This window comes from Gorilla gorilla, chromosome 3, assembly GCF_029281585.2.
Source record: "Gorilla gorilla gorilla isolate KB3781 chromosome 3, NHGRI_mGorGor1-v2.1_pri, whole genome shotgun sequence".
Classification (NCBI taxonomy): Eukaryota; Metazoa; Chordata; class Mammalia; order Primates; family Hominidae; genus Gorilla; species Gorilla gorilla.
In genome coordinates this window covers 128,067,846-128,093,256 of record NC_073227.2, presented here as the reverse complement: position 1 = coordinate 128,093,256, position 25,411 = coordinate 128,067,846, and the positions used below count along the sequence as shown (strand labels likewise).

At 38.7% G+C, this 25,411-nt stretch overlaps 1 protein-coding gene across 2 annotated transcripts in view; it reads left to right on the top strand.

Annotated features, from left to right (window-relative positions):
* Positions 1 to 25,411, top strand: part of PAPSS1 (3'-phosphoadenosine 5'-phosphosulfate synthase 1) — a 106,920-nt gene that overhangs the window by 12,394 nt on the left and 69,115 nt on the right. For both annotated transcript variants that reach the window (XM_031010200.3, XM_004040246.5), the window contains exons 2-4: positions 6,763 to 6,877; positions 14,039 to 14,274; positions 20,911 to 21,049. In XM_031010200.3, coding sequence (XP_030866060.2) covers positions 6,763 to 6,877; positions 14,039 to 14,274; positions 20,911 to 21,049 — 490 coding nt within the window. The remainder of the gene's footprint in view (positions 1 to 6,762; positions 6,878 to 14,038; positions 14,275 to 20,910; positions 21,050 to 25,411) is intronic.

The following is a 25,411-nucleotide window of genomic DNA, read 5'->3' as shown; positions in this document are numbered from 1 at the left end:
CCTTTGGTCCCAGAGGATTTTTCAGGTAATGGTAATGATGATAATAAGATTCAGATGTGTGGGAGATGGCATTTCTGCTGTACAGGATTGTGAAGGGGAAGGTAGGAAAAGAGATCCTTAATCTCATGGAAGTTGAAGACTTGGATAGAAATTTAATTCCTTAAAAGTCAAATCTGTGTCTTGGTGGAGGTCAGCAAAATGACAGAATGGGACTTCCCAGTGCTTGTCTTCCCACAGAAACATTAATTGAACAACTATTCTTGCACAAAAATTCTTTAATAAGAGCTAAGGAAACCAGGTGAGAGATGACTGCACCTGGGTGTAGCAGAGAAATCAGAAAAAACACATTGAAGAGAATAGAAAGAACAGTTTTACATGACCTATATTACTGCCCCCAGCCTGCAACCTCAGGCAGCACATGTGGAGAAAGATACCCTTTGCTTAGGGGAGGAAGAGGGCAGTAAGCAAAAGATTTTGCCTCGGAACCCAACACCAGGCCCACCTCAGTGAAACCCAGTGCCAGGCAGGCCCCCATAGCCCCAGACTACGGGATGGTACCCATGTTTTGAGCGTCCCAGCCTACCCTGGTACTAAGCAGGATTCTGCAGCCCAAGGTTCCAGCTCCTCCAATCACCACCACCAGGCCAGACCCAATTGATGCAAGTTTTAGACTTGTCTTAGGGCCAGGCTGGCCCCAGTGGCCCTGGGCTTAGAGCTACCTTTAGTACCAGGCTGGCTGTCACAGGCAGGCACCTGTGGATACAGGCTTCAAGCTATCCCAGCTTCAGGCCCTCTCCAGGTTTCAGACCAGCTGAGAGCGAGGTTGGCCCACACAGCCCTGGGCTTCAGGTCTGCCCCAGTACAAGGCCATTCCCTGTAGCCCCACCCTCCAGGCTGGCTACTGCAACCCCATACTTAAGAGATCCAAGGTTTCAGGACCATCCCAATACATCCCAGCACTATACCAGCTCCCATTGACCCAGGCTGTAAGACCATTTCTGTGGACCCAGGTTCCAGGCCAGCACCCATATGCTGAGCATCTAGGTCAGCTCCAGTGACTTCAGGGCAGGTCCTGTGATTCTAGGTAGGCTTCAGACCAACCACTGTAGACCTAGGCCTCCACATCCGCTCCAGCACCAGCTGAGCTCTGCCTACCTGCTGACCCAGATACCAGGCCAGCCTCCCTGAGGACTCCAGCAGCAAGCCTGCCTGTGCACCATCCCAGATGGCCTCCCCAGATTGGACAGGCTGACTGGTGAAGTGCTTCCCAAATAAAGCCAGTCTACAAAGACTGGAATAAGTCCCTACCTCTTCATTGTACAGATATTGATATAAGACAACAAGAAATGTGAAAAAACAAGGAGACTTAATACTACCAAAAGTATCAAAATAACCTTCCAGTAGCTGATTCAAAAGAAATGGAGATACATGAACTGCCTGAAAAAGAATTAAAAAATAATTGTTTAAGGAAGCTCAGCAAACCTCAATAAAATAGGAATAATTCAGTGTATTCTGGAAAACAATAAATGACCAACATGAGAAATTTAACAGATTGAAATTATTAAAAAAATAAAAAATTCTAGAGCTGAAAAATTTAATGAATAAAATGAAAAATGCAATAGAGAGCATCCATAGAAGCACTGATCAAGCAAAATAATTATACTTGAAGACAGATTTCTTCCATAGTTAGAGGAGGAAAAAGAAGAATGAAAAGTAATGGAGAAAGCTTACAGGATTTATAGGACAGCATCAAAAGTACAAAAATCGAGGTATAAGAGTTCAAGGAGAAGAGAAAGACAAAGGGTTACAAAGCTTATTTAAATAACAACAGAAAACTTTCCAAATCTGGGGAAAGGTATAAATAAGTACAGGAAGATCAAAAGTTCTAATCAGATTCAATGCAAACAAGACTACCTCAAGACATATAGTTAAACTGTCAAAAATAAAAGAGGATTCTGAAAGCAGCTAGAGAAAAGCAAATCACATATAAGGGAGTTCCAAAAATGCTAGCAGCAGACTTTTCAGCAGAGATTTTGTAGTCCAGGAGAGACTGGGTTGACATGTTCAAAGTGTTGAAGGAAAAAAACCCTGCCAACAAAGAATACTGTGTTCAACAATGCTGTAATTCACAAACACAAACATACAGACTTGCCCAGACAAAGCTAAGGGAGTTCATCACTACCAGACATGTCTTAAAAGAAACACTAAAGGGAGTTCTCCAAGCTGAAATAAAAGGATGCTAATTAGTAACATGAAAGTATAAAACTCACTGGTAAAAATAAGTCCACAGTCAAGTTCAGAATTAATACTGTAATTGTCGTGTGTCAATAATTTATATCTCCGGTATGAATGTTAAAAGACAATTAACAGTAGTGACAATAATTTGTTAAGGGATGTCTTCACTGTTGAGTTCTACCAAACATTTAAAGAAAGATTAATGCCAGTCTGTATTAGTTCGTTTTCACACTGGTATAAAGAACTCTCTAAGACCAGGTAAACTATAAAGAAAAGAGGTTTAATTGACTCACAGTTCTGCATGACTGGGGACGCCCCAGGAAACTTATAATCATGGCAGAAGGTGAAGAGGAAGCAGGGCACATCTTACATGGTGGCAGGAGAGAGAGAACAAGGGGGGAAGTGCTACACTTTTGAACTATCAAATCTTGTGAGAACTCACTATCACGAGAGCAGCGTGGGAGAAAGCACCCCTATGATCCAATCACCTCCTACCATGTCGCTCCCTCCACACATGGAGATTACAGTTCGAGATGAGATTTGTGTGGGGACACATAGCCAAACCATATCACGATTTTTTCTCAAACCCTTCCAAAAAATTAAAGAGGGAATACTTCCAAATTTATTTTATGAGTCCAGCATTACTTTGATACCAAAGCCACAAAAGGACACTAGAAGAAAAGAAAATCACAGGCCAATGTCCCTGATGAACATAGACGCAAAAATCCTGAACACATAGTAGCAAACTGAATTATATAGCGCATTAAAGGATCATTCATCCTTATCAAGTGGGATTTATTTCAGGGATGCAAGGATGGTTCAACATAGGCAATATTTTCTTTTTTTTTTTTGTGGTGGAGTTTTGCTCTTGTCACCCAGGCTCGAGTGCAATGGCATGATCTTAGCTCACTGCAACCTCTGCCTCCTGGGTTCAAGCAATTCTCCTGCCTCAGCCTTCTGAGTAGCTGGGACTACAGGTGCACGCCACCATTCCCGACTAATTTTTGTCTTTTTAGTAGAGACGGGGTTTCTCCACATTGGCCTGGCTGGTCTCAAACCCCTGACCTCAGGTGATCCGCCTGCCTCGGCCTCTGAAGTGCTGGGATTAGTGGTGTGAGCCACCATGCCCAGCTAACATATGCAAATTAATAAAGGTGATGCACCACACTAACAGAATGTAGGGCGAAAAACCTATGATCATCTCAATAGATGCAGAAAAATTATTTGAAAGAATTCATTAACCTTTTATGATAAAAACTCTCAACAAATTAGGAAAAGAAGGAATGTACTTCAATGCAATAAGGGCTACATATTTCAAGCCCACAACTGACATCATACTCAATGGTAAAACAGGAAAAGTTGAAAGCTTTCCCTCTAAGATCAGGAACACAACAAGGGTGCCCACTCTTACCACTTCTATTCAGCGTAGTGCTGGAGGTCCTAGACAGAGCACTTAGACGAGAAATAAATAAAAGGCATCCAAATTGGAAAAGTAGAAGTTAAATTGTTCCTGTTTGCAGATGACATGGTTTTAAATAATATGGAAAACCCTAAAGATTTCACCAAAAGACTGTTAGAATAAATAAATTTAGTAAAGTTGCAGAATACAAACTCAACATTAGAAAACCAGTAGTGTTTTTATATTCTAACAATGAAGTACCTGTAAAAGAAATAAGAAAACAATCTCATTTATAGTTGCTACCAGAAAAATAAAGTACTTAGGAATACATTTAACCAAGGAAGTAAGAGACCTGTATACTGAAAACTGTGAAACATTGATGAAAAAAATTGAAGACAGAAATAAAAGGAAACATTATGTGTATTCATGGATTGAAAGAATTAATATTGTTAAAATGTCCATACTACTTAAAGTGATCTACAGATTCAGTGCAATCCCTATAAAAATTCCAAGGATTCTTCACAGAAATAGAAAAAGCAGTTCTAAAATTTGTATGGAACCGCAAAAGACCCCAGATAACCAAAGCAATCTTGAGCAAAGATAACAAAGCGGGAGGTATTACATTACTTGACTTTAAAACACACTCTGAAGCTATAGTAATCAAAACAGCATGATACAGAAACAAACATATAAACCATAGAACAGAGCAGAAAGCCCAGATATAAATACATGCATTTATATTTAATTGATTTTTGACAAAGGTGCCAATAATACATGATGGGGAGAGGACAGTCTTCAATAAATGGTGTTGGGAAAACTGGATATCTGCGTGAAGAAGAATGAAGTTAGACCCTTATCTCACCTCATATAAAAAAAACCTCAAAGTGAATTAAAGATTTACACGTAAGATCAGAAAGTCTAAAACTGCTAGAGGAAAGTAGGGAAAAAGTTTTATGACACTAGTTTAGGCAGTGATTTTTTTTTTTTTTTTGGATATGACTCCAAAAGTACAGGCAACAAACATGAAAATAGACAAATGGGAGTACATCAAATAAAAATTGTCTCCACAGCAAAGGATGCAGTCAACAGAGTGAAGAGACAACCTGCAGAATGGGAGAATATATTTGCAAACCATACATCTGATAAGGGGTTAATATCCAAAACAGGAAGCCAAACAACTCAATGGCAAGAAAACAATGCAATTAAAAAATGGGCAAAGGATCTGAATAGACATTCCTAAAAGGAAGATAGACAAATAGCCAGCAGGTATATGAAAAAAGGCTCAACTTCTCTAATCATCGGCTCAACTTCTCTAATCATCAGGGGAATGCAATTAAAACCACAATGAGCTATCACCTCACACCTGTTAGAATGGCTGTTATAAAAAAGACAAAAGTGTTGGTGAGGATGTGAGAAAAGAAAATCCTAGTATGCTATTGTGGGAATATTAGTATAGCCATTTTGGAAATCAATATGAGGTTCCTCAAAAAATTAGAAGTAGAACTACCATATGATCCAGCAATCCCACTACTAGGTGTATAATGAAAGGATGTGAAATCAGTATGTAGAGTAGATATTGGCATTCTCATGTTAATTGTAAATTGCAGCAGTATTTACCATAGTCAAGATATGGAATCAGCTTAAGTGTTGACCAATTGATAAATGGATTTAAAAAAAGTGGTATATTTACACAGTGGAATACTATTCAGTCTTAAAAATGATACAAATCCTTTTGTTTGTTACCACATGGATGATAAAATGTTAAGTGAAATAAGCCAGGCACAGAAAGAGAAATACCATATGATCTCACTTACATGTGGAATCTAAAAAAGTTGCACCTGTAGAAGCAGAGAGTGAATGGTGTTTATCAGGGACTGTGAGGTTTGGGGTCAAGTGGGGGTCGAGGAGGATGGTTAGAGGAGATGTTGGTCAAAGGGTACAAAATTTTATTTAGATACAAGGATTAAGTTCAAAAGATCTATTGTACAACATGGTGATGTTAATAATAACAATGTATTTCTGAAAATGCTGCTGTGGACATATATATGTACAAGTTTTATGTGATCATATGTTTTCATTTCTAGTGAGTATAATGTAGGCATGGGATTGTTTGGTCATATGATAACTCTGTATTGAACATTTTGAGGGGCTGCTGTTTTCCAAAATGACTGTACTATTTTCACAACAACAAATATATGAGGATTCCAATATTTCCATATCCTCCCCAGTACTTGTTATTATCTGTCTTTATTACAGCTATCCTAGTGGGTGCAAAGTGATACCTTATTGTAGTTTTGATTTGCATTTCCCTGGTGGCTAATGATGTTGAATATTATTTAAATAATGTGGCTTATTGACCATTTGTATGTTTTCTTTGGAGGAAAGCCTGTTCAGATACTTTGAGGCCTAAGTAATTTTATGCTTTTTTTTTTTTTTTGAAGCAGCTTTGGGAGAACATGAAGTTATAACCAGTACATTCCACTTTTTTCGTTTCAGAAGTAGCTATCTCATGATACCCATAGGCATCTCTTTCACATTTTCTTTGGGAGTCTACTCAAATGTCACCTTCTTAGCATTTCTTGATTATCCTCTCTAAAGAGGCACTCTGTTTCCTTTTTTACCCTATGTTATTTTTCTACAGTGCACTTATCACTCTCTGATGTTGTAGTTAAGTTTTATTGGTTTACATTGTTCCCCAGTGGGATGTAAGCTAATTGAGGGTAGTGACCTTGTTTTGCTCACTTGGCATACTAGTAGGGCCTCAGTAGATACTATCTGAATGGATGAATGAATAAATGAATGTGTGAAAGGACTAGGCTCTGGAGTCTGCCACTTACTAGTTTTGGGATCTCCGGCAAGTTATTTACCATTTTTCAGATTTAAAATCTTCATCTGTAAAACCTTAGTAGTAAGAGTACCTATGTCATTGGGTTGCTGTGAGGATTAAATCAGTTGGCATGTGGAAAGCAGTAAACACCATGCCAGTACTCTAAGGGAAAAAAAAAACTGTTTTATCTTTTTCTTTGCTTTTGGCATGTTACACAGACTTTTGTGTGTTTGCAAGGAATATGTGTTTGCCTTTTAAAGGACTCATGTAAACTAGAATATTTTTTTTCTTTTTTTTCTAGGGAATGCAGAGAGCAACCAATGTCACCTACCAAGCCCATCATGTCAGCAGGAACAAGAGAGGTCAGGTGGTGGGGACCAGAGGTGGCTTTCGTGGTTGCACAGTTTGGCTAACAGGTATGGTCAAGAGAGAGAAAGCAGTTTATTTTAAAAGCAGTGCATATAGGTAACCTTGGACTAGGCGTAAGCATATTTAAATTTTGAGCTCTGTTCTTGTATTTGGAGCATCACGACATATAACTGACATAGTTGCTTAATAATATTTCTTGTAATTTTTTTTTGTTCTTTTATAGGATTGCTGCTAAATAAAGGTAAAAACCACAATGAACCTTAAAACTACTTTTTCATAGATACCACATTAAATTCTACACACTTCTGAGTGCAAATAAGATCTGGATTCTGCTCTGAGAAGCTAACAGTGAAAACCATACGTCTTAGTCTATTTTATGCTGTTATAACAGAATACCAGAGACTGGGTAATTTATATGAATAGAAATTTATTTCTCATAGTTCTGGAGGCTGGGAAGTCCAAGACTGAGGGACTAGCATCTTCTTGCTATGTTTGTAATACGGCAGAAGGTATCACATGCAGAGAGAGAGCAAAAGGTTGAACTCACAGCCTCAATCCCTTTTATAGATGGATTATTCCATTAATGAGGGTGGAGCCCTCATGACTTAAACACCTCCATTAGACTGCATCATTCAACACTGTTGCATTGAGGATTAAGTTTCCAACACATGAACTTTGAGAGACACATTCAAACCATAGCATGGTTTGAACCAGAAAGAATGAGTGGCAAGAATTTTCACAAAAGTGAATTTCTATTATTCAGCTTTTGCTATGGCCTTTGATTGTTTCCCTAGAGTCTGTCTTTTGGCTTAGTCATAGCAGGCTGGTGAGTGACTGAATTGATACAGATTTTGAAGTAGCTTTAAAAACGATGGATGCTTTCACTTCTATGAATTATATTTAAAATTTTGATATATTTTGCCACATTGCCCACTAAAATTTTATCCCAATTTACTCTCCTACCAGCAGTATGGCAGGGTGTTTATTTCCCAGTGTCTTTGTCAACAGTGGTGGTTACCAGTTCTTAAAAATTTGTGCTGATTGGCAAAAAAGTTACTCTTTTGTTTTCTTAATCATGTTCCATTTTTAGACAGGTCTGTTTGTTTTTGTATGAAAGAAGATACACTCTCACATTCTTCCCATTTCCTCATTCTTAATTCCAGACAGTTAAATTGTTACATTTTTATTTCCCAGGTTTATAGCACTTAATGGGTCAATAGTTGGTAGCTTACCATCAGTTATTTTACTATGACATGTTCACTCATGAGCTCTTTATTTGAATGGTCTTAATTGTCTGTATTACATTGTTAAATAATTTTTGCAAGATGGCCTTCCATTAGGTTCTGAACTCCTGGAGGTTTTATGTTTGAGAATGACTACCTTTTATGCCAACTTGGCTGGGTAAAATATATATTTGGTTCATACTTCTTGGTCTTGGAATTTTAAAAACAGTACTCTATTGTCTGCTGGCATTAAATGTTTTGAAGAAGTGTGAGCCTAATCAGCTTTTTCTTTTTAGGAGTGTTCCTTTTTTCATCTGGATGACTAAGGAATTACTTATTTCCCTGTAAAAATACGGGGAAATAGAGGCTTTTGTCTTTCTCAATTAGGTCCTTATCTGCAGTTGATTTTTGTGTATAGTGTGAGGGACAGATCCATTTTCGTTTTTTTCCATGTGGATAATCACTTGTCCCAAGAACATAGATTTATGAGGGTGTCTTTTTTCTCTGATCTGCAGTGTCTGCTTTGTTTTATGTCAGGTCTCCACTTATGTGTGGGCCCTCTGCTTTGTCCCACTGATATATTTGTCTGTTCCTCTGTTAATGCCACATTTCTTAGTTACTGTATTTTTATAAATCTTGAAGGACAGTGGAGTAAGTCCTCTTACCTTGTTCTTCATCAGCAATGTTGACTTTTCTTTTTCATTGTGACTTCCTTTTTTTTTTTTGGCTCTTAGTGTTGTCTAAATCTTGTAATAGATTTAACCAATTTCCCTGAACTCTGTTGTTATTTAGTTTGGGATTGCATTGTATCTGAGATTAATTTTGGGGGAAAATTGATCTTTAGAATATTGGGTACTCTTTTTCTTGAACGTGGTATTTTCCATTTATTTCATCACTAATGATACTTACAAATAAAGCTTATCTGGTTTTTTGGTACTTGCTCTGTGGTCTAGTATGTAATAAGTTTTCAGTCATCACCTTGCCCCCACCCTATGCCTTCCTCAATTGGGACGGGATGGCTAGGGTTGGCTGGAGTTGGTATTTCCCTTCCCCCAGGTCAGTTAGGTTCCAATAAAACCTCAGCAGGTTAGGCTTTGGTTAAATAGTTTCTCCTGAGTTCAGTCCTTGTTAAAAAAAAAACCTGGTGCTCTGGTGTATTTCAGAATGGAACCACTTGGGGATTTTTCTCCAATATTTACTGTGAGAACCTGATTGAGCTCCTGGAGGTGAAACTCACAATGTTGTGGGGCCCTCCCTATAACGAGGTTCCTTTGAAATTTTTAACTCTCAGACTTGTCCACACTGAGCCTTAATTAATTCATCAATTACAGTTTAGGTTTTTCTGTGTGACACTGGTTCCCACAGTACTTTTCCCCACAGTGAGTCTCTGCTCCAGTCAATAGTCACTCCCTGCATTTGCCTGTCTCCCCATTCATGGGGGCAGTGGTTTGCCCCCTGTCCTCCCCTCACGGATCCAAGAAGAGTTATTCTGTTCAGGTTTTTACTTGTTCAGATGTAGTGGTGACTTTCAGGCCCCTCCCATGTGGACCTGGAAAACTTGTAGTTTTCATAAACGTGTATTTGAAAAGAATATGTATTCACCTGATGTATGCAGTATTCTGTATAATAGATTAAGCTTGTCAGTTGTGGTGTCAAATCTTCTGTAGCCTTCATATATATATGTTTTTTGATAATGATGTTGGACATGGGAGTCAAAATTTGTTTTTTTCTTGCAATTCAGATGCTTAACCTGGGTCGGCCCAAGCTATTGAGTGATTTTTGTATACTGTTTTGCTAGACATGTTTCACTTTTTATCAGATTTTATTTTAGGGAAATTTTGTTGTTTTGTGTTTCTACATTGGTTGGTATATTAACTTCCCAGGGCTGCCATAACAAATTAACCACAAAATAGGTGGAAGAAATTTATTCTCCTACAGTTCTCGAGGCTAGAAGTTTGAAATTAAGTTTGTGGTGAGGTTGGTTCCTCCTGTAAGTGCTGAGGGAGACTCTCTTCTGTTTCCCCCTTGGCTTCTGCTGGTGGCTGGCAGTCCTTGGTGTGTAGATGGATCACTCCAATCTCTTTTTGTCTTATAGCCTTGTAAGAACACCAGCTGTTGGATCACCCTAATCCAGTATGACCTCCTCTTAATTTGATTGTGTTTGTAAAGACTCTATTTCCAGATAAGGTCACCTTCTGAGGTTCTGGGTGGACATGAATATTTGGGGAACACTATTTAACCCAGTAGAGCTGGTTTCTATTCTTCAGGTATACCAGTTATCCATATCTTAGATTTGGATTGCTTATCTTGTATTATCAGTTTCCTCTGACTGCTCTGTTGACTATAATTATCTAAATGAAACTGTTTATATCAGTAATTCAATTTTCAACAGTGCTTATTTGTTTCAAATTAAATATGCACTTAAAACATATAAATACACATGTATGTATGAACAGACACTTTTATTATAATTTAGGTTGTGTTTGTTGTATAAAAGTTTAGAGTTTCAAACTTTTTTTTCCCTGATACTTGATGCTCAATTGGTGGTTAAAAACAATTCAAAAGAAATAAAGAACAGCCTTTTTCACCCTAGCCACCATCCCTTTGTTCCACCTACTGTTACTGTGTAACAATTTGCCTAAAACCCAGTGTTGTAAAACAATTGCCATTTAACTTTGCTTACCATTTTGAAGGTAAGGGATTTAAAAGGGCTCAGATAGGCAGCTATGCTTAGGGCTTGCTTGATTGTTGTCATGCTGGCCTGGGCCACAGTCATCTGAAGTTTCAGCTGGGCTGGATGTCCAAGATGACTTACTCAGATGCTGCTGGTTGTCAGCTGGGAGCTTAGCGGGCTGAGAGTGGCTTGTACACCTGCTTGGGATCACGTTAGCATGGTGGTCTCAAGGGATTTAGTCGCTGGCTTCTCCCAAATTAAGTGACCAAAGAAAAGCTACATAGCATTTTGTGACCTAGCCTTGGTAGTCACACATCATCGTGTCACTATTTCACTACATTCTTTTGGCTGCAGGTAAGTCCTAAGGCCAGCCCACATTTTAGGGCAGGGAATTAGTACCTCTTGATGTGACAGTAGTAAAGTCACATTGTAGACACTTGTAGGATGGGATATTCAGTTGCAGCCATCTTTGGAAAATGCAGCTGGCTACAGTCATTAATATCGGTTTTTAATGTATAAAGCAACTGACACTGTATCGATGCTCTCAACATATCCTCCTCCTCTTTTTTTTTTAAAATTTTTCTTTAAGGTCTGGGATACATGTGTAGAACGTGCAGTTTGTTAACATGCTTGTGGCATGGTGGTTTGCTGAACCTGTTAACCCATCATCTGGGTTTTAAGCCCCACATGCATTAGCTATTTATCCTGATGCTTTCCCTCCCCTACCTACCCGCAGTGGGAGGCCTCCACCTCCCTACCGATAGGCCCTAGTGTATGTTGTTTCCCTCTATGTCCATGTGTTCAGCTCCCGCTTATGAGAGAGAACATGCAGTGTTTGGTGTTCTGTTCCTGTGTTAGTTTGCCGAGGATGATGGCTTCCAGCTCCGTCCATGTCCCTGCAGAGGACATGATCTCATTCCTTTTTATGGCTGCATAGTATTCCATGGTGTATATGTACCACATTTTCTTTATCCAGGCTATCATTGATGGGCATTTGGGTTGGTTTCATGTTTTTGCTATTGTTAATAGTGCTGCAATAAACATACATGTGCATGTATCTTTATAGTAGAATGATTTATATTCCTTTGGGTATATACCCAATAATGGGATTGCTGGGTCAAATGGTATTTTCTGGTACTAGGTCCTTGAGGAATCACCACACTGTCTTCTACAATGGTTGAACTAATTTACATTTCCTGCCAACAGTTTAAAAGCGTTCCTATTTCTCCATAGCCTCTCCAGCATCTGTTGTTTCTTGCCTTTTTAGTAATAGCCATTCTGACTGGCATGAGATGATATCTCATTGTGGTTTTGATTTGCATTTCTCTAATGATCAGTGATGTTGAGCTTTTTTTCATGTTTGTTGGCCACCTAAGTGTCTTCTTTTGAGAAGTGTCTGTTCATATCCTTTGCCCACTTTTTGATGGGGTTGTTTATTTCTTGTGTATTAAGTTCCTTGTAGATTCTGGATATTAGACCTTTGTCAGATGGGTAGATTGCAAAAATTTTCTCCACATATGCAAATCAGTAAATGTAATCCATCACATAAACAGAACCAATAACAAAAACCACATGATTATCTCAATAGACACAGGAAGGGCCTTTGATAAAATTCAACATCTATGTTAAAAACTCTCAATAAACTAGGTATTGATGGAACATATCTCAAAATAATAAGAGCTATTCATGATAAACCCATAGCCAATATCATACTGAACGGACAAAAGCCGGAAGCATTCCCTTTGAAAACTGGCACAAGACAAGGATGCTCTCTCTCACCACTCCTAGTCAACATAATATTGGAAGTTCTGGCCAGGGCGATCAGGCAAGAAAAAGAAATAAACGGTATTCAAATAGAAAGAAAGGAAGTCAAATTGTCCCTGTTTGCAGATAACATGATTCTATGTTTAGAAAGCCCCATAGTCTCAGCCCCAAAACTCCTTAAGCTGATAAATAATTTCAGCAAAGTCTCAGGATACAAAATCAATGTGCAAAAATCAAGCATTCTTCTACACCAACAATAGACAAGCAGAGAGCCAAATCATGAATAAACTGTCATTCACAATTGCTACAAAGAGAGTAAAATACCTGGGAATACAACTTGCAAGGGACGTAAAGGACCTCTTCAAAGAGAACTACAAACCACTGCTGAAGGAAATAATAGAGGACACAAACAAATGGAAAAACATTCCAGCCTCATGGATAGGAAGAATCAGTATTGTGAAAATGGCCATACTGCCCAAAGTAATCTATGTATTCAATGCTATTCCCATCAGACTACCATTTGATATTCTTACAGAATTAGAAAAAAACTACTTTAAATTTCATATGGAACCAAAAAAAAGCCCTCTCTTCTATTTTTTTTTATTCCAGTTAGCCTTCTGTACTACCATGAATTCTTTCAAGAGCATTGGTACATTAGACTTTAGTATTTTATCTCTTGCTTTAGAACTATCTTGGTTATGACACTCGCCAAGTTGGCAAGTAATAGTGCATAAATGTACTCTTTCCTTCTCTTTGTTTACTGAGTAAATACTGTTGGTATAGGAAGGTGAGTTGAAATGAGGGTGTTCTATTAAGATTAATTATATTATAAATTGGACTCCCAGATAATTGTATCAAGGTGGTTTGTGAGTGCTGATGATCTAGGAAAATGGAGGTACCTTTGTAACATTTCTTACTTTTGTCCTTTCTTTTTCTTCCCTCACCAGAAATAATTTGGGCATATGACTTTGTTTTAAAATTTGGCATGCAGCTTTAGAAAAGTGGTAACGAGAGGACAAAGTGAATTCCCAACCATGTCTGCTAATAAAATTAGTTAAGCCTGTCTGAAGTTTATCAGTGATTTCTGATACCTTTGCTCATAGATATTTCATTAAAACAAACACTTATTATGTTTAAACTGTAGGTGTTTTCCTAGGCAAGAGGTAAATCTTAAAGAGAAATATTAGATAAGAACATTACTGAGAGATTGCTTTGCATAATTAATGTATTTAATCCTGTGATTGCAATTTTTTATATCTCTTGAGGCCAGGAGTTTGAGACCAGCTGGAGCAACATATTGAGAATTCTGTCTCTACAAATAATAAAATAAGTTGGATGCGGTGGCATGTGCCTGTTGTCCTAGCTATTTGGAAGGCTGAGGCATGATCTCTTGAGTCCAGGAGTTTGAGGCTGCAGTGAGCTATGCAGCCTCTGCACTCCAGCCTGGGTGGCAGAGCAAGACCCTGTTTCTGGGAAAAAAAAAGTATTACTACATAGTTATCCTTCTAACTTTACACATGGAATCTGTTTGGACTGTTTAATTTTAGGCTTGTCTGGAGCGGGAAAGACTACTGTGAGCATGGCCTTGGAGGAGTACCTGGTTTGTCATGGTATTCCATGCTACACTCTGGATGGTGACAATATTCGTCAAGGTCTCAATAAAAATCTTGGCTTTAGTCCTGAAGACAGAGAAGAGAATGTTCGACGCATCGCAGAAGTTGCTAAACTGTTTGCAGATGCTGGCTTAGTGTGCATCACAAGTTTCATATCACCTTACACTCAGGTATGTGGTTTTTGTGCCATTGCCTTTCTGCTTACATTTATTGAGAATATGGTATCAGGCAAAGCACATACTTTAAACATTGATATGTGCTTTGAGGCTAACTCTACTCCTCCCCAGCTACCATCTCTTTGTTCCTGTAACATAGGATTAAAATAACCTAAAACATTTCTATGCTGTGACTTTCTAAGTAAATCCGGTTTTGATAAAACCTGCTTTTAAAAAAGCCGTGAAGTGTAACACAGTCATTGAATTTAAGCCAATGGCCAAATTATTTCAAGCTCAACTTTTCAACTTAATAAACCTATAGTGAATACTTGACAGATGTCAAACTCCGGAGAAAATCTAACTTTCTTAACATGTGCCCTACCATGGCTTCTTTGCTCAGAATTCGTTGTTCTTAGCTTGCATCATAGTTCCTCTTATTTTAGAGACTGCAGCAACAACAAACCATGTTTGTGTATTTCTCTGAAAAAATTATGTCATTTCTTATCTCAGGATTTTTGTTTCCTCCCTGCCTGGAAAGCACTCTTCTCCCTCCTGTTCCTGTTTTCACAGTGTCAGCTGACTTCTAGTTATAGATGGAGACTTAGGTACCTTAACACATTATTTTATTTTCTTCAACTTTTATTTTAAGTTCAGGACTACATGTGCAGGTTTGTTAAATTGGTAAACGTGTGCCGTGGTGATTTGCTACACAGATCATCCCATCACCTAGGTATTAAGCCCAGCATCCATTAGCTATTCTTCCTGATGTTCTCCCTCCCCAACCACAACAGTCATCAGTGTGTGTTGTTTCCCCCCGTGTGTCCGTGTGTTCTCATTATTCAGCTCCCACTTATAAGTGAGAACATATAGTGTTTGATTTTCTGTTTCTGTGTTAGTTTGCTGAGGATAGTGGCTTCCAACTCCATCCATGTCCCTGCAAAGGACATGATATCATTCCTTTTTTAGCTACGTAGTATTCCATGATATATATATATATATATATATATATATATATATATATATATATATATATATATATATACACACACACCATGTTTTCTTTATCCAGTCTATCATTGATGGGCATTTAGGTTGATTCTATGTCTTTGCTATTGTGAATAGTGTTGCAGTGAACATACTCATGCATGTATCTTTGTAATAGAGTGACTTATACTCATTTGGGTATATACTCAGTACTGGGATTGCTGGGTCAAATGGTATTTCTGCCTTTAGATCTTTGAGGATTCACTGCACTGTCTTCCACAATGGTTGAACTAACTTACATTCTCACCTACAATGTAAAAGCATTTCTTTTTCTCTGTGAGCTCACCAGCATCTGTTGTTCTTGATTTTCTAATAACGGCCATTCTAACTAGTGTGAGATGGTATCTCATTGTGGTTTTCGTTTGCATTTATCTAATGATCAGTGATGTTGAGCTTTTTTTCATGTTTGTTGGCTGCATGTATGTCTTCTTAAGAGAAGTGTCTGTTCATACCCTTTGCCCACTTTTTAATGTTTTTTTCTTGTAAATTTGCTTAAGTTCCTTGTTGATCCCATTCTGTAGGTTGTCTGTTCACTGTGATGATAGTTTCTTTTTCTGTGCAGAAGCTCTTTAGTTGAATTAGATCCCATTTGTCAAGTTTTGCTTTTATTGCAATTACTTTTGATGTTTTTGTCATGAAATCTTTTGCCTGTTCCTGTGTCCTGAATGGTATTACCTAGATTTTCATCTAGGGTTTTTATAGTTTTGAGTTTCACATTTAAGCCTTTAATCCATCTTGAGTTAATTTTTGCCTATGGTGTAAGGAGGGGGTCCAGTTTCAATTTTCTGCATATGGCAAGCCAGTTCTCCTAGCACCATTTATTAAATAGGGAATCCTTTCCCACTGCTTGTTTTTGTCAGGTTTGTCAAAGATAAAATGGTTGTAGGTATGCATATGTTATTTTTAAAAACTCCATTGACTGGTGATATTGATAGTAGCTGTAGTGGTAATAATATTAACATTTATTGAACACTTAACTGTGTTCTGGTAACTGCTAGAGTGCTTTTATGTGAATTAACTCAAGTAATTCTTGTCTCCTAGTGGGGACACAAGGAAACAAAGGTGTGCTTTGCCCGAGGTCACACACTATACTTGTGGAAGAGCACAGGTTTGCATCCAGACAGTGCATCTCTTGGGCTTAGATGCTATGCTGCCTCCAAACCCCACTGGCTCCTTGACAGCTGGGACCGTGTCTTATTTGCCTTTGTAATCTTGATGCCAAGCCCGGCTCTTGGACCGTATTATATGATTAGTGTTTGTTGAACAATAGCAGGCTTCCCTTGGGAAGCCCTGATATCAGTGAATAAGTGAGTTAGTATAGAGGTGAGAGGCAGGGTCTTTGGAGTTGGAAACAAAGGGGCTGAAATCTCAGATCTGCCAGTTATTGCTGCTGTGGCCTTGGCCAGCACACTTAACCTCCTGCAGTTCAAGTAATGCCTACAACATAGAGTTGCTCTGAAGATTATGTAAGTCATGTATTTAAAGCCTCAGCACAGTGCCTGGCATGTAATAACTATTCAATAAATGGAATAAATTATATTAGCACAATTCTAGTACTGTATCATAAATTTTGATGGTTACTTGGACTTTTTTTTTTTTTAAACAAGATTTGACCTGTAAGAATTATGGATAAGTGTTAGATTGAGTATTATTTACACAGGTTCACTTAATTGAACCATGGCAGGAGTCCTAAAACATTCTGTAAAAACCATTTCTTGAAACCCTTGGGTCATTGCCAATATATCAGTTTAAAGTGTATAAATAATAGGAGCATAATAAGAGTTAGAGTTCCTGAATCCTTGGATATACACAATTTTCATAAAAATATGATATTGGCATTCTTATACCTTCTGGTGGGAATCTTGCAGCTCTCAGAAAAGGGGGAGGTCTATAATACCTGTTATGGAGAGCTATCAGCCGACACCTGGGTATCTAAGAGTATGTGCTGATCTGCCTTGTGGCCCCCTTGTTTGTATAGTGTGGAGCAAAATCTTCGTTGACCTCATCTATAAAAGCACTGATAATGAGGTTTGGACTATGTTTATGGCATCTGAAAATCCATGAAAATATTTGGATTGAAACATGCAATACAGGACATGTGTATTTTTCTGTATAGTCATGATTATATTTGTTCATTCAAGAGAAGTTTATTGGGAATTTCCATGTCAACCACTGAACTGGGCATATTGGTTCTAAAAATTAACCTGATACTTCCTATTCTTAAGGAGTTGGTAGTCTGGTGGGAATGCAGAGATGTGAAGAGTTACAATATCTTGAGGCAAGTGATGAAGTAAATATATATGAAAGGTGTTATGGGAGATTCACAGAGGAGCTGCTGCTTGAAATGAGTCATGAAGGATGAATCAGAGTATACTAGTTAGACCAGAGGGAGAAAACTGTTTCAGACAGAGGAGACAGTACAGTATGCTCAATGGAATGTGAGACAGTTTGGTTTTTGGGGGAACTGTAGGTAGGTTGGTGTGACTGCTATGAAGGATGATTGTGAGGGGACATGGAGCTGATCAATTTGCAGAGGCTAGGTGGTGACTTCTGGACTGCTCAGAAAGGATTTTGCCCCAAAAGGAGTTAATAGTTTGAGATTGTAACAGAGATTGGTATCATTGGGTTTGCATTTGAGTGAGGTCATCCTTGAAGCCTGGAATGAGAATGGTCTGGAGGTAAGAGACTAGCCAGGAGGCTTGCCGTAGCACCAGCTTCTTCAGGGAAGAGGATGTGAACTCGAGCAGCAGCAATGGGACTAGTAAAGATGGGGGCATATTTAAGGGCTCTTGAGGCTTGAGTAGCATCAGTAAGACCTGGTGCCTGCCTGATTGCTGATTTTGTGGGAGAGCAGAATGAAGCATGGTGCTTTCTGAATAAAGGTTGGTATGATTGAGTTATGAACTACAGGATAGGAGGGGAGGACATGCGTATTTCATTTTTGGTGGGTTATGTTTGAAGTGCTAGTGGAGTTAGTCTAAGTGGAGATTACCACTGGGCCATCTAGGAAATCGGTTTTAGAGTTTAGGAAAGTTGTATAGGATTGAGATCTAGATTTAGGAATCATTAACTTTATTAGTTGAAACCTAGATGAGGACGATTAGATACAGAAGAGTAATAAGATGAGAGACAGGGATAGAAACTCGTTGACACTTTCCTTTAAAAGGATAGTTAGAATAGTAAGATCATAGCTTAATTGCTATTCCAGACACTAAACTTGTAAAGCTGATGAGATGATTTTAATATACTGGAAAAAGATCTATGATCATATATAGTGAGTATTCTGAGAACCCTGAGAAACAAGGGGCCTCATCAGCCTGAGCATGCAGGGAAGGCTTCCTGGAGGAGGTCACCATGGAGATGTGCTGCGAGGAAGCACATTGATTTATCCAGAAGAGAGGGGTTGAGTGTTGCTGGTAGGGGTTGGGTTGTGGCGTGGGGAGGCCTAAGGTAGAAACAGCCTGACCAGGCAGGTATTATTAATAGAACATCAAGTGCAAGACTGAGAATGGTGGGGCCAGGTATAGGGCTGATGCCTCACATTAAAAAACTCAGATTTTACCCCAGTAGTGGCAGAGAGTCTCTGAAGAGTTTAGTAGGATGGTCAGATTTGCATCCTTTGCCACAGTGTAGATTATGGCTTTGAGCAGATCCAAGTTAGAAGCCAGAAGACCTGTAATATGTTGAGGCTGTTCAGACAAGAGAAGTGAGGTTGAACTAGGGAATAGGGAAAGATTGCAAACTGGGTTGGTGTAATATTTAGAAGTAACATCCGAAGGACTTTGTGACTGAATTAATGTATGGGAAAGGGAAGGAACCACTCTTAGGATTGTGGGTGTGTAGTATGGTCTTCCTTGATTTGGGAAGCATATGAGAGAATGTAAACTTGAGAGAAAAGGGACTGGATTTAGTTTTGGACATGCTTAGTTTTTGGCACCTGTGATATATCCAGGTGGACATAGGAAGAATTTGGACATGTGTGTTTAATTTCAGGACAGAGGTCAGGGTTCAAGCTTCAGTGTTGACATATGTGTTGTAGTTTATACTGTGAAGGCACTTGAGAGAAACGCTCAAGAACTGTGTAAGGTGAGCAGTCGGCTGTGACGGGAGTGTGGGCAACTCCAGTGTTAAGGGATGGGTGAAATAAGAGGAGCCCAGGTGGAGTCTGCCTAGGAAAGATCGGGGAATAACATTATAGGCATGCGTAGGCATAGCAGTGGGAAAGCAGCAAAGAGGCCTGGTATTTTAAATACTGAAAAGTACCTATGATTAAGGGAAAGTTTTTATATGATTTGTTAGTTCATTATGCTAAAAATTTTTTTAGAGACAAGATCTCACTCTGTCACTCAGCCTGGAGTGTAGTGACTATTTACAGGCACAATTGTAGTGTGTTACAGCCTGGAACCCCTGGGCTCAAGTGATCCTCCTGCCTCAGCCTCCCCAAGTAGCTGGGACTATAAGCGTGCTACACCACTGCCCTTAGCAGTTCTTTTGTTTTAAATGGGTGAACTTCCCTTAGCAGTTCATTTGTTTTAAATGGACTTGTACTTGTTTGTTGCTGGGGAGCAGGGAACCCAGCAAAGGGGGAATGCTGAAGATTTCAGGTGGAGTAGAGAGAATGGGTTGAACAGGTCCTGTAGGAGTTCATGAAAGGGGAGGGAATTCCTAGTATGTGAAGGCAGGAGTGGCAGGGAGAAAAGGATCATTAGTATGTAGATAAATTTGTATGACAGAGAAGAGATTTTGCTTGAAAGAGAAGAGATTGAGAGCTTATTCTTGGAGATTTGTTTTTTTTTTTTTTTTTTTGAAATATGAAGTATGGTAATCTGGTGAGAGTGGAAGTAGGTGAGGATTGTCAGAGGGACCATAAGGAAGATGGCAAATGCTAAAATGAGCTGTGTGCAAAAAGGATGGTAGAAATTGCAGGGACCAGCTTTGAAAATATTGGCAACTGCACTTTGATTAATGGAGTATAAATGTGGAGCAAAGGGAGAATCAGGTTTTGAAGACCAGAAAGAAGAAAAGGTTGATTTACAAAGGAAACATTGTTCCAAAGGACAGAGTGGAGAGGGCTTAGAGGGAGCTGCAAGGGTGGTTACTAGAGAGTTGGGAGTTAGGAGCAGAAAAGTTAAGTTTGGGGAGTGTTAGAGAGGAGAAGTGGCTGCAGGGGGCTTGCATTTGCCAAAGAAGTAAACTAGCCTCAGGATTCTGAATGGATCTTTTTTGTGAAATTGCTTTCATGCCAGCTCAGGCTGGGTTTGAATGTGATATTAGAGAGAAGCCTGATGACACCAGCATTCAAGCTGGGCTTTGGCTCAGGATCCACGTAGAATTTGAGTGAAAGAGTTTGTGGTACATTCATTGTTTTCCTTCTGTAACTCCCCAATATCCTGGGTTAGTAGAACAGTATGCCTTTTAAAATTGTCATCAATAATAGGAATTAACCTAATAATTTCTTGGATTTTTTTTTTCAGTTTATATTTAAAAACATAAATTTTGTCTATTTCCCACTAAATTAGATGAGAAGCACTTTTTACTCATCTTTAATATTAATATAGTACCTTTGTGATTTGTGTGATCACTTTTTATTGTTTTTTTTTTTTTAAGGATCGCAACAATGCAAGGCAAATTCATGAGGGTGCAAGTTTACCGTTTTTTGAAGTATTTGTTGATGCTCCTCTGCATGTTTGTGAACAGAGGGATGTCAAAGGACTCTACAAAAAAGCCCGGGCAGGAGAAATTAAAGGTCAGTAATATTTTCTTCCCAGGTTCACTTTGCTTAGATATTTTATGTTCCCATATCTAGAATTGACATTTTCTAAGAGATTGGAAGTGTTAGAGTGACTTGGAGCTCCTTGAGGAGAGAATGTAGTCTTATTACACTGTTGTATCTCTCAGGCATAGCAGCAGTGCCTGGTGCTGGGCTAAATGAGTCTTGTTGATCCTTTTGGAATCCTGTTCACTAGCCAGAGTTGGGGCTCGGGAGTTGGCGAAAACCTACTTGATAAAATTAGGTGCCTAACATTAAGTTGGACATCAGTTGCCTGCTGCCACCAATTCTACTTTCTTTGTTCCAGGGAAAATGGAGGAAATCCTATAGCTATTGGAAAAAATGCCTGAATTATAAGCATCTTGATGACAAGGATAATGCCTTGTACTTTATTACAATCCTTGGAATGGTCCCTTAATCATTTCATGTACTATTGTTGAATTAGATTGAATTAAGATATCACTGATTCTATTAAAATATATACAGCTGACCCTCCACATCTGTGCGTTCCACATGTGTGGTTTCAGCCAACCGTGAATTGCAAATATTCCAGAAGAAACAATATAAAATAATACAGCAATTAAAAAATAGTATAAATAACAAATATAGTATAACATCTATTTATATAACATTTACATTGTACTAGGTATTATAAGTAATCTAGAGATGATTTAAAGTATATAAAAGAATGAACATAGGTTATATGCAAATAGTACACCATTTTATGTAAGGGACTTGCACATCCTCACATTTTGGTATTCACAGGGAGTCCGGGAACAAATCCGCATGATTACCAAGGGACAGCTCTACACCTTGCTTTTTAGGTTTTATGGTCCGCTTCCCAGAGTTTCAACTGTGATGGACATTTAGACATCGAGGGAGAAATTTAGAACCCAACTCTGCTCTGGCCTTTGATATTAATCATACTATTTATCTTGTAGACATCCCTTGACTTGTCCTGTTCCATTATTGTTAACAGAAACAAAGGACTTGCTGGCAAAAACAAAACAAAAACAAAACAAAACAAAACAAACAAAACTAACTGAAGATATCATTGTTTAGGGATCAGTGAGTCATGCAGGTAACTTTTAAGTTTGCCTTCCCAGCAGGGAATGTGATAGCCTGAGACTGTCACAGAAACTCCCAGGAGCTCTCTCAGTGATAGATTTTGGCATTCAGTTTCTGGCCCTGAAAAGAAAAAGATACAGTGGGAAGGAAAATGGTAGTTATTCTGGGTTCTTCTGTATTTGGACCTGGGAATGCTTTGGCAGTTAGGTCAGGTTCCATCTGCTGTGGTAGCATTAGTTCCATGGGCAAGGCTGACCTCCGGTAATGCCACTATGGAGAATCAGCTCCTTGATGGGGACTGCTGCCTGTCAACCCTCTACCCCATTAAGCTGTTACTTTCCTGACTCAGAAAGATCAGGCTGCTTGACCAGAATAATTATGACAATTGGAGGAAAACCTGTTTAGCCCTTCAGCTCCCATATTACTCTCTCAATGGCCAGTTTTCACTTCAGTCTTTGTGTAGAAATTTGGCACAGAAAAGCAAAATGGTGTGTCCAGGATCCTAAATAAAGTCTAAACCTTTTACTTACTTTAATTGTAGTTGATTTTGTTGTTTTTGAAAGAATGGATTGGTGAGGGAGGAAGGTTTGTCATCCTGGCTGGACTAGGCTACTTGTGAGCAGGGAGATCATAGTGAACACTTTTGTGTGTTTAGAATTTAGCACAGTACATTGCCCAAAGCATATACCTGTCACACACATAGTTAATGCTTGTTGGATGGATGAGAAGGTGGAGTGGGAGTGGAATGTTCAACACACATTTGCCAATGCTTTGGCGACAAAAAGAGTTGAACTCTTGTAAAATATTTGAAGAGATTCGAGACCATCCTGGCTAACATGGTGAAACCCCGTCTCTACTAAAAATACAAAAAATTAGTCAGCATGGTGGCGGGCGCCTGTAGTCCCAGCTACTCAGGAGGCTGAGGCAGGAGAATGGTGTGAACACAGGAGGCGGAGCTTGCAGTGAGCCGAGATCGTGCCACTGCACTCTAGCCTGGGCGACAGAGCGAGACTCCATCTAAAAAAAAAAAAAATTTTTGAAGAGATTTACTCTGAACCAAATACGATTGACCATGGCCCGTGACACAGCCCTCAGGAGGTCCTGAGAACATGTGCCCAAGGTCGTCGAGGTGCAGCTTGGTTTTATACATTTTAGAGAGGCATGAGACATCAATCAAATACATTGGTTTGGTCCAGAAAGGTGGGACAACTCAAAGCCAGGTGGTGCGGGGAGCTTCTAGGCTATAGGTGAATTTAAATGTTTTCTGGTTGACAATTGGTTGAGTTTGTCTAAAGAACTGGGATTGATAGAAAGGGAATTGTTCAGGTTAAGATAAAGATTGTGGAGACCAAAGTTCTTTTGAGGTCTTACAGTGGCTACCCTTAGAGACAATAGATGACAAATGTCCCCATTCAGATCTTAATCTCTTTAGGATTGGGAGGGTCTGGAAGAAAAAAATATAGTTTTGTTAATAAAGATTCTTTAAAGGTGCAAATTTTCCCCCACAAAGAACAGCTTTGCAGGGCCATTTCAAAATATGGCAAAGAAACATGTTTTGAGGAAAATATTTTGATTTTCTTCTTGTCTTGCAATGTTATGCCAGAGTCAGGTTAGAAAAGAAGTCATGATATATAGGGTTAAATAAAACCTATCTGATGAAAATTTGTGGTTTGTAGGGCATGACTCCCCAGGCCCCTTAGATAGGAATTTGGGCAAGATAAAAAATCAGAGTTTAGTCCTCAGCTTTCTATGTGCAAGGTATGTATTTGGTGCCAAGTATTCAAAGATGAATAAGACCTTGTCCACAATGCTCTTGGGTCTCTTACAGTTTGTACTCTATAACTGGGAGTGTGTTTGTATTAGTCCAGTTTCTTGTTTACTTTCTCAATTGTTGACTACATTCCCCTGTTGTTGACTACATTTCCCTGAGTAGAGGTTGATAAAATGTTCCTTAGGTTAATGTGTGTGTGTGTGTGTGTGTGTGTGTGTGTGTCTGTATGCATACACTGATACTTAGGTTTGCCATGGTGCTGGAGTTCCTGATTATAGAGTTGCTTATTTTTTTAAAAAGCTTTTACTTGTAAATGATGCTTAGCAAGTTCCCTATCAACTCTATTTCAAAGCTGTAATGGTATATATTCCAGGACAGACAAGATTGTGTATATTCAGGGGGCCTCAGGCTTTTATAGACCTTTACATGACATTTATCGGACAGTCAGTATATCCTTGTATTAACCATTCTGTTAATCTCAATTATTTTCATGATGACTGCTTAAGATAGTTTTTATTACCTGCTTAAATATGTTTTTTCTCACAATTTACATTTATTATTGTAATCACTTATGGATAAATTATCTAGTGGGAGAACTCCAGGGCTTCTAAAATGTTAAGCCACCTCTTCTAACCCAGTGCTTGTCAAACTTTGCTGCATGTAAGCATTTCCTTGGGAACTTTAAAAAATCCAGTGCCAAGGCTGTACCCCAGACTAGTGAAATCAATCTCATGGGGTGGGACCTGGTGATTCCAGTATATCACCTTATTTGAGAATCAGAGCTTAACAGTTAGTATTCTTAATCAGAATTATTTTTTTTTTTCCCAGCCATTTTCTTGTGACCCACTGCTAAATGGGAATACCGGTAATGCAGAAATTTTTTCTTGAGTTCAGGGCTGCAGGGGATGCTTAGAAATAGGAAATAGAAAAAAATGAAATAAATGGGCTGTAGGTTTGTAGTATATATTTTTGAACTCTTTTGCTAGCTGTATTTCTTAATATTAATGGTAATGATTTTAAATTCATGCATACCATTCTAACCTAAGAATGACCTAAGCTTTCCAAGATAGACAAGCCTTGAATGACTTACGTGTGGGGTAAGGTCAGGGGTATAAGATAGGAATAGCGTATCTTTAACTCAGATAACCCTCTCTGGGAAATTGTCGTCTATTTGCTCTTTTCTTAGCAGTTATATGGTAACACATATACCATAGGAAAAATCTAAATAGTGGTTAATACTAAAATTATATGTGATTGTGTAATTTATTTTGTGATCTATTTACTATCCTTATTTATGTTTAGTTTAAGCAAATAGTAGTTCATTTGTCTTAAAACTTGTTATCTGATGGCAGAAGAAGCCTGCAGAGCTTCAATATGGCCACAGATAATTCTTGTGAATGTACTGGACAGATTGACTTAGTGTTAGTTTTTGCATTGAGAAAAAAATAATCTTGTTAGGTTTGGTTTTATGTCCATGTCCTGTAGAGAACTGAGATGCC